Here is a 10353-nt window from a genome sequence, read left to right as displayed (position 1 = left end):
AAGCTGACACATTAGGCCCACATAACTCGAAATGAATTATTTACTTTATACAAGCTAACGTCTCTAATAAAGATAAATAATAAATGTTTAACTTACATGTGTTTCAATGAGTACCTGATTACTGGACAACATCCGGTGCAACTTCCTCCTCGCCCTCATCCGAAATGCGTATCCAAAACTTCATATTCTCTGCGCAGGTTACGCCATCATAACGTTTTGTACTCCGCTCCGCTCCTCTCATATCGGATACTTTATAACGGTCATGCCCTAGGACTTCTGTTATTTGGAAAGGTCCTTTAAACAATGGCATTAACTTTGTGCTGTGACCGTCATTTGAGTGACTTGGTATTTTAATCACAACCAAGTCTCCAATATTATAATTAGTAGCCAATTTCCTTTTAGAGTCGAAAGCTGCTTTTTGTGCTTGAGCAGCTCTTTTAATGTTTTGATCTACTTTGTCACGCAAGGCTGTCACGTCAACCGATTTTTCTGTATTATCCTCATCAGCAATTCTATCATTCATCATCCGAATTCTGTATCCAAAAAATACTTCACTAGGTACTGCTGCAGTACTTTTGTTTATTGTACTGTTTATACCTTGTTGTATTTGGGTTACATGTTGATCCCATTTATTGTTATTTGTATCTGCGCTAAGACTCCGTAACGCATCTAAAATGGTTCGATTATATCGTTCGACTTGACCGTTCGAACGTGGTACGGCTGTGGCAATAATATGACGTCGAATATTATGATCATTACAATAACCAGTAAATAATTTTGATGTAAAAGCGCTTCCGGCATCACAAATCAGTCTTTTAGGGTTCCCGAATATTTTGAAAATCTTATTTAATTCGTTGATAACTATTTTGCTTTTGGTATTTTTGACAGCGACAATAAACACAAATTTAGTAAAAGAATCTACTATTACCAAAAGATAAGCATTATTTTGTGTTGTTTTAACAAAAGGGCCTAAATGGTCAAGGTGTAAAGTGTGGAAAGGTCTAGCATATTTTGGAATTGGATGTAACAGTCCCGGTTTTTTTCCACTTATAGCCTTGTAGTAAATACAGTTTAAACAGTTTTTAATGTACTTTGTAACAATTTTCTTGAGTCGAGGAAACCAGTACTGTGCTTTGATTCTCTCAACAGTCTTATCAACTGCAAAATGCCCAATGTCATCATGATTGGCTCTTATGACATGCCATATACACTGTTTAGGTACAACCCAACGTCTTCCGTATTGAGTCCTACGATAAACCTTATTGCCTAATAAATCATACTCATTGAATATTTTTTTATTAGACTCGGCCTCGCCTGATAATAGTATATCTCGAATACAGCAAATGTTAGGATCCTGTAACTGGACTGATAAGAGCCAATCACTTTCTGTAATAGACAGAACTGACAAGGAGTGCTCAGTTTGTACGGGGTTCCGACTCAAGGCGTCCACATGTTTCATTTGTGTACCAGCCCTATGAACTATCTCAAATGTAAATTCCTGAGTTTGTAAGACCCACCTGCTAATCCGAGGTATGATTTCTTTTTTGTTTAAAGTATGACGAACAGCATTGCAATCGGTTACAATTCTAAATTGATTTCCTAGTAAATAATGTCTGAATTTCTGTAATCCCACTACAATCGCTAAAAGCTCTAATTCAAAAGAATGATAGTTCTTTTCTTCATTAGTAGTTTGTCGGCTATAAAAGTAAATAGGTTTTTCCCCGTTGGAAGTGGTTTGGACTAAAATACATCCTATTCCATCGCGACTAGCGTCTGTATAGAGAGTGATAGGTAAATTAGGGTCAAAAATATTTAAAACGGCATCATCAATTAAGGCCTTTTTAAGATCTTCTACTGCCTGTGTTTGTTGAGGACCCCATTGCCAGGTTACATTCTTCTTTAACAAATTAGTTAAGGGCTTGCACATTACAGCACAGTTTTTTATGAATTTTCTGAAATAATTAATGAGTCCCAGAAATTGTCTAAGTTGGTGAATTGTTTTGGGGGTAGGATAATCTTTAATAGCTTTCAATTTACGTGAACTTGGGCGAACACCTTCATCTGAAATGTCGTACCCCAAAAATGTTACTTCCTTTTGGAAGAACGAACATTTTTCCAAGTTGATGGTCAGACCATTTTTTTGGAATATATCTAGAACAGTCTCTAAACAAGCTACATTTTGTTCAAATGTTTCAGTGGCTATTAGCAAGTCGTCCATATAACATATAACCCTCCCAAAACGCATATTTCCTAACACTGTATCCATTAGTCTTTGAAAGACTGAAGGTCCATTGCTCAGCCCGAAGGGCATTCTAATATACTCAAAATGACCATCGGGCGTAATAAAGGCTGTTTTAGGTATTGTTTCAGGATTTACAGCAATTTGGTGATATCCGCTTTTTAAATCGAGGGATGTAAAATATTTACACCCTCGTAACCGGTCAATGAGATCCTCAATCAATGGCATGGGGTATTTTTCCTTAACAGTAATTTTGTTTAGCTGCCTATAATCTACGCATAATCTTTTATCACCTGATGCTTTATCTACAAGGAGTGCAGGGCTAGCATAAGCAGAATTACTGTTTTGAATGATACCATTTTTTAGTAAGTCATCCGTGATGTTCCTCATAACTGAGCGCTCAGATTCAGACATTCTGTAAGGTCTTTGAAAGACTGGCTTATTAGACGTGAGTTCAAGGTTTAACTCAACACAGTCAGTTTTTCCTAATGTTGATAAATCATGAGAAATACATTGAGGGTATTTGGCAAAAGTTTTATTCAACACTGATGCATGTTCTTTCGAATTGTCGTTAAATTTTAAAACGTTAACATTTAAAACTTTTAGGCATTCTACTGGTTGAAAAGTTAAAGAATCACCCACACGTATGTACATAATACTTCTGTCCTCAGTAAAGTTCCGCCCTATGAGTATGTCACAGCCCGCTAATTTGTCGATAATATAAAGGGTGACAATTAATTCAACAGTGTCGACCTTCAAGGTAACGGCTACAGCTTTGGAAACAGTCACGTTCGACTCACATGTAAAACCTACTAAACTGATAGGCGCATTCAAAGAAAATGGTTTCAAATCATATTGTTTCACTAATTTATCTGTGATGAGTGAGCAATCACTTCCCATGTCGAAAAACGCGTTACTTTTGTAATCATTCAACATAATATCTTTGAAAAATTTCTGCTTAGTCTCTGACTCAGCGATCATCTTTACTTCAAGTTTAGTCTCCAATTTAGGCTTTGTTTTTAAACGACAAATTGTTTCTACATGCCCTAATTTATTACAAAAAGTGCATTGTACGTTACTGTTCAACTTACAGGTGGTTTTTTTATGCCCTACCTCCCCACAACGATAGCATGTTATATTTATATCGCGTTGTGAAGTCGTGGGATTATTCATAAAAGAGTCACTTTTATTATTGCCACTAAACTTTCGATCTGAACTTAAGGTCTCACTAGGTAGCGAACGAGTGCTTTGTTTATTAGACATGCTCGGTTTTTGAAATTGAGTCTTGTCTTTTTCAGGTTGCACATAAACTTTGCCATGTAAAAATGATGCTAACTCATCACAATATCGAAAAGTACCTGCCTGCGCAGCTGTGCTAATATTAGGGTCCCCGATTGACCCTACAATGACCGAAATAATATCCTGCTCACGAAACTCTAATTGCAATCTATCAATCTTTGCCTTTTGTTGAAAATAAAACTCGTAAAGGGACTGATCAGGAAGCGGTTTTGCATCTACTAACTGTTTTAGCAAAGTAAACATATCACGTTTAACTTGGAATGTATCCGACAATTTATTACGCCATTGTCGCCACCTCCATGTCGTCCACTGGGTCTCATTTTTTTGTAACGAATCGAGCCAAGTTTTAGCCGTATTACGCAGCTTTTGCAGAGCTTGGTACTGAATCATATTATCTGACCACCCAAATGCTCTGGCGTTTGCTTCAACTACATTTATCCACATATCAATATTATCAACTAATGGATCGAATTCCGGAATTACTGATGATAATAATGCACTTTGACTTACGGTTGGCGATCCTCTGCGACGTCTTTTATGCTTTTTATGCCGTTTATGACTTTCATCCGTGTCATAGTTTTTACTTGCGGAAGCCACCGATGAGATCGATGTGCTGGAGTCGGAAGATGTGTCTCTTCGAGATTTCCTTTTACTTTTCTTGCGATGGCGTGGCATTTTGGCACGGCTCCGTACCACTTCTGATGTAAATCAACTCAAACACCAATATTCTGCAAAAACACTTTTATTAATATTTAGCTACATTACCTACACAATCTCACCATCATAATAATTATTATAGCTCAATTTTCTATAGTGAAATCATATTTATTAATAATTGAAATGATACTTTACTCTTTTACAATATTACCAATTTAAAATAAAAATCACGTATAAAATAATAATTGTACTTCGTTTTTTTAAAAATAATAATAGCTTTCAGCAAGACAAGGTGAGTGTTACTAGCTCGACGCTTCGACAAGGAATGATCGAGTGGCCGCTCGTTGTTCGAATGACGTCTCGGTGTCGCCCTCTAGCGGCGGCAAATTGTACTTCCGGGCGGAAACGACTGTGGCGACAACACCTATTTCAACTGTCAACTGTCTTGGCTAAAATTAAATTCTAGCGATTGTCAGTTCTTTAAAGATTCAACGCTCAAGGAAAAATAATTTGATCAACATTTTTTTACCCCAAATCTTCATTATCATTATTATCATCATGCTCTGTTGTAAATGTGTGAAACTATTTTTTTTTTTGCAAGAAGGCTGATGATCGTACATGTCAAGGAGCTAACACACCTTGAGTGGCGCAACCCTCAGTACCTACTGCAATTTCAGTTTGTTGTTCTAAAAATGTGATCCTTAAGATTGTTGATTTTAGGTGCCTATTTCATTACTTCAAATGTCGTTATGGAGCACCATCCGCAAGTTCGGGCTGGGCTACTGCGACCTGCCCACCATGCTGTGGAACGTGAGTTTCATGCTGCGGGCCCTCACGCTCAACATCGACAGCAGATATAAGAAACGTGAGTTGCAGTTGGTTGACTATGTGAAATCTTCTGGAAGTTAAGAAAAATATTGGTGCTGATGATTGTCATTTTACTAGTAATACGAGTATACTTAACTAATTTTGATTTGATCAAGTTGTTCAAATCAACAATGAAAGTCACTTATAAAGGCCTGATATGTATACGAATATTACCTATTAGCAATAAACTGAAAAGTCGTGAAAGATTTTGTCCTTGTTTTATCGAACACCAAATCAAGAAATCCTTTATAATGCGAACAGCTAGGGAATCGTATTCACTGCCTGCTGTACCTCTAGCATGAACAACTTTCGTCTTCGAATCGTTTGCGTACTCGATAAAATTCGATACTCAATCTTCGAATTAAACGATAACTGACAATTTTCATTCTCAAAATAAGTTTTGTGCAACCACATCTCATACTAAGTTCACTTTACGACACGTTCACAAGGGCGCTGTTGTAGTTTTCTTACTTAATCTTTTGATGGCGTTTCGAGTACGCAAAAGATTTGAACTCAAAAGTTTTTTGTGCTAGCCGTACAGATATCTTTTCGGAACACTACGATCTGGGCCTCTTCAAGGCGAGAGTGAATAGGCATTTACTGAGCAACCACCCTAGATAGACTACATCTTAACCGCCTCTGTCTAGTGGTAAGACCACCTGCTTCAGACGCAGAGGTCCCGGGTTCGATTACCAGTGGGGGCAGATTTTTCTGTTCGGTTTGGTTGGTGGTAGGGCTTGTTCTAAGTCCACCTGGTCAGCTTCCTTCCACCATCTTATCTAAGTCTGTCGCCATAATAACAATGTTAACAGCACACACACACATGTTAACAGTTGTTGTGTTCCGGCAGTTAGAGGTAAGATAGCCAGTTCCTCTGTGGTTAAGGATTCCGGGTGAAGCTCACTTCCACCTTCGGCTTGATCGTCACTTACCATCAGGTGAGATACAGGCCAAGAGCTTCCTCGTTGTGGATAAAAAAAAATCTACATAAAGCCAGCATTACCTACATATTACGAAATTAGTGGCTAAATACACATTAAAACTCCTCAGGCATCCCGTTAATCTTCTACATCATCTTCGCGCTGGTGGCGGCGAGCTACTTCTACATATACCTGATCTCGATGGCCTGGTTCGTGTTCTGGCACTCCCGGGAGACGGGCGACCTCGTGGCCGCCATGGTGGTAGCCTCGCTGGGGATCTCCAGTGAGATTGGAACTGCTAAGCTGATCTATATGTTTCTTTACAGGTATTTTCACTTACTTTTTTTTATGTTCCGTTGGTCTTGCTCTTTTTCTTTGATGCTCTTGCTTGCAGTGTTGTCTTAATTCTGAAGCTGAAAGTAAGAATTATTTATTAAGGACTTTATTCCAATTCTAAACCAAATGTTGCCTACTCATTGCTTTTATTTTCTGATTGAATGATTCAATTCCAAATCAAGAGCGTTTTCTAACATTACATACTTCCTTCCAGAAATAAAGTCAGAGAGCTGGTAGACATGTACCTAGACTGCGATGCCCTGGTGAAGCCCGGCAGTCGGTTCGCCAACAACCTGATGAAGACCCTGAGGAACGTGAAGAAGCGAGCCATGATCTTCTGGATCGTGATCATGGGGAACGGCGTGGTCTACGTGTTGAAGCCGCTGCTGACGCCTGGAAGACACTTTATGGAAGATCTGTTTACTCCTTATGGTTATTTATTATTATGCTTCAATGTTCCTATAGTTTGTAGCCAAAGTACGTTGAATGAAACAATGATAATATTTTTCCTTTAACAGGATTTGATCCAGTCTACGAGTCACCAAACTACGAGATTGTGTTCCTCCTGATGACTGGAGGAGTGATCTTCACCTGCTACCTCCCGGCCAACATCACCGCCTTCCTCATCATCATCACCGGCTATACGGAGGGCCAGATGCTGGCTCTGAGCAAGGAGATGCTCAACCTTTGGAGCGACGCCCAGCAGTTTTACCTGGACCATCGCACATTTGATATGGGCACCACCAGGCCTGTGGTAACCCTCGACAGCGAACAAAAAACAAAGAAAAAGATCGTCAATGAATATGTGAAGAAGCGGTTGCACGAAATGATAAAAATCCATACGACTAATATTAACTTATTGCACCATGTCGAAAGAGTATACCGAGGGGCAATTGCCATTGAATTTGGGATACTAATAATTGGTTTGATCTTCGAACTCCTTGGTGGTCTTGAAAATACGTACCTGGAGGTTCCTTATGCATTGATGCAAGTTGCTATGGACTGCTTGACTGGTCAGAGAGTGATGGATGCAAGCAAGGCGTTCGAGGATGCCGTGTACGACTGCAAATGGGAGAACTTCGATGTAGCCAACATGAAGACGATCCTGCTGATGCTGCAAAACTCGCAGAAGACAATGAGGCTGTCTGCTGGGGGGGTCACCATGTTGAGCTTCAGCTCCCTGATGATGGTTTTTAGGTCCATTTATTCAGCTTATACTACTTTGAGGACCACTATGAACAAATAAATGTAGTAAATCAATATGTAGATAATGTATGTGTTTTAATGTGTTTACGGTACCCTAAAATCTTTAAAAATATCACTAGTGTTCAATCATTCACGATACCAAATAGGTCAATGAAAAAAGAAAATGTTCCATTGCAGAAATTCTACACAATATTTTTCTGACTAATATTTTCTAACCTGTCGGTTGAAATAGCGTAACATTTTCTATTAAAGTTGACTTACCTAACTACATTTTCAGTCCTGAAAATTAGCATTCTATTCTAGCCTTTTGAAATCTAAAAGTACATAAATCCAAGCACATTTTTTCCCAAGAAACTAATACTTTATCTGCTAAGCTCGGCTTCAGGAACAATAGCCAAGTAAAAAGCTTTCCTTGTAGTCTTGGAATCCCTTTGTTAGGTCCACGACGCTAACTAATAATAACCAAGTAATAAAACATTTTCTTCTTGTTTCGCGACTTCCGGAGTAAATAAATATGATATTACATAAAAGATCCAGACGCAATAAATATTGGTACTCGCTAGACTTAGTAGCCCGATACACAATATACAGGATGCAATCGTTTGTAAGTTGGTAGTTTCAATCCGTTATAAAAGCTCTCTATCAGTTAATTTATCATTAGTGTAATTTAAGTAATTAGTAATACTATACCTCGATTAAAAGTTTGTAAAATAGTATTAGAGAAAGTTCACTCACAATTCAAAAATCCCATACCCCATTTCACTCATATGAACTTTCACTTACCTCTGTTAAAATATTTTTGATGTTAAATCTGAAAGAGGCGGTCAACAACAATAAGTATTACAAAGTAAAAATTCGTCAACTATCAGAATGCATACCTGAACCAAATAAATTAATTCTCTCACTCCTATTAATTTAGACATTAATTATGTATTGAACAATTTTGCGCGGACACCAATTAAGAGACATCGTTTAGTACCTGTCTGCTTATTATATGCCAATTAGCACATAACTAAACACCATTCACACTTCACTTCAGTAATGTAATGTGCAATTATTATATTATACATAATTGGATTCAAGTAGATATTGTCATTGTATTCGAGCACTTGTCCGATCGTTGACGACATACGTCCATCCATTGAACTGTTTCATTGTTATTAATAAATAGTAAGTAATAAAACAATAGTAAGTTTTAATAACGTAAATCATATAGAACCTGTAACGTTGCCGTTTGCTGTTTTTTCACAAATTAATATTTCTTCTCAATATTCTGATTTTGGATACCACTAGCGACATCTATTGGCGTGATTTAGAATTAATTTGCAATAGATGGCGCTTTTTGCTCAGTTAATTGAAATATACTTTGATGAAACATTTCCTAGTGTTTTTATATTGATTATTCTATTTTTCAAATAGAATATTTTCAGTGTTCTGGAAATTGTTTTCATCATGGTTTTATTAGTACAGTATTTACTTTTTCAAACGGCGAAACGAAACGTATCGCGATGTCTATGACAGAGCGGCTGTCAGTGGAGCTGAAAATGACTTAGGAATTTGTCGATCGTGCGCAACCGCAATTTGATTATTTTCGGGAATGTAATTCCTTTTATTTCAAATCGGGTGGTGCAAAATGCATCCACGATAATTTCTTGATGAATAAATAAAAATAACACACATGAGGTAAGTTCCCGTCGGAGAATTTATTTATTTTTCGTGATTGATATTTTTCGTATTCCAGTACGTGGTTATTTCATGTGATCGTTTCTTTCAGAGATTCCCTAAATTCTATTCGGATGAGGGTATTGGGTTGCTGAGGGCTGCGAGCGAAGCTCAAATTAGTGAACAGCCTTCGTAAGTATTTCTTTCCCATTGCGGTTTTTTTCATAACCTAATGCCACGTTCCACATGTGATGCTGACACACGTATTTTTCGTTTCAGATGCGGGATTTCATAGATTTCATATTTTACATGTTGATATTTCATATATTTTAATTTCTCTTCATTTCGTATCAAATATTTGTCCTTTCTAAACTGCTGATCTCTTCGCATTTCCTCCTTGTCATCAAACCTCTGTCTCTGCAAGAGTTTGAACGCTTACCTGTCGAAGAGATGCAAGAGCTTCATCTGGCACTGCGCGCTTGAGGCCGTGGAGGACGCTGCTTGGAGCCTAAAAGTGTGCGAGACCCGTTGGACCCCGGAAGAAGAGAGGAACGTTCAGGGTAACGGCTTATAACCGCATGGCTTCCAAGGTACCCACTTTTCCATCCTTCAAGTAGGAGTCTTTCCGACCGGACATCGTGCAGTTATCTTAACTATTAGAGTCTTTTAATATTTAGGCTGAGTTTTAAGAAATTTGTAGTGGCAATAATATTCACCAAACCGAACCTAATTAACGACCCTGAATCCCTTGAGATTGGCACTATTACAGTAGTTATTATAATATCGTAATTGTTAACTATATACGAGCATACGTGATAAAAATAAACCGTGTCAATTGAGAGGGAGCTGTTTTATTTACATTTTCTAATTTCACACAAGGAACGGTAACTTATATAAATTTCTGCAAGCCGGACAACCTCTTTTTCACGTGCAGACAATTCACCATCTTCTCAGTCTGCACCGGTGGCGGTTCAATTCCAGTCACCAAGCCGCCAGGAAAAAATCCTTTCTTGCAGTGGCGCCCCTCTTTGGTGTTTATTATTGCCACCCTTTTTGTAAAAGGTTTATGGGTGGATGGTTAATAAAAGAAGCGACATTGTTTGCTGACTATCCTCTCATACACTTTTATTTAGTTATTTTATTATTGTAATTAGGGAATTTCTCATG

At 37.9% G+C, this 10353-nt stretch overlaps 1 protein-coding gene across 1 annotated transcript; it reads left to right on the top strand.

The window, feature by feature from the left end:
- The first annotated feature begins 4936 nt into the window (after positions 1-4936).
- LOC135078415 (uncharacterized) lies at positions 4937-7564 on the top strand. Its single transcript, XM_063972982.1, has 4 exons — positions 4937-5060; positions 6113-6308; positions 6533-6750; positions 6837-7564. The coding sequence occupies exons 1-4, from the start codon at positions 4937-4939 to the stop codon at positions 7562-7564; spliced, it is 1266 nt and encodes a 421-aa protein (XP_063829052.1).
- Positions 7565-10353: the final 2789 nt, after the last annotated feature.

This window comes from Ostrinia nubilalis, chromosome 15 (genome assembly GCF_963855985.1).
Source record: "Ostrinia nubilalis chromosome 15, ilOstNubi1.1, whole genome shotgun sequence".
NCBI classification, from domain to species: Eukaryota; Metazoa; Arthropoda; class Insecta; order Lepidoptera; family Crambidae; genus Ostrinia; species Ostrinia nubilalis.
The sequence above is the reverse complement of the archived record's forward strand: the minus strand, read 5'-3'. Positions and strand labels throughout refer to the sequence as shown.

Excerpts from the sequence above, each read along its gene's own strand:
- LOC135078415 (XM_063972982.1), top strand. The coding sequence starts at position 4,937 with ATGTCGTTATGGAGCACCATCCGCAAGTTCGGGCTGGGCTACTGCGAC. Across the intron at positions 5,061-6,112 it reads CGACAGCAGATATAAGAAAC|GCATCCCGTTAATCTTCTAC; the intron begins GTGAGTTGCAGT and ends AAAACTCCTCAG. Across the intron at positions 6,309-6,532 it reads ATCTATATGTTTCTTTACAG|AAATAAAGTCAGAGAGCTGG; the intron begins GTATTTTCACTT and ends ACTTCCTTCCAG.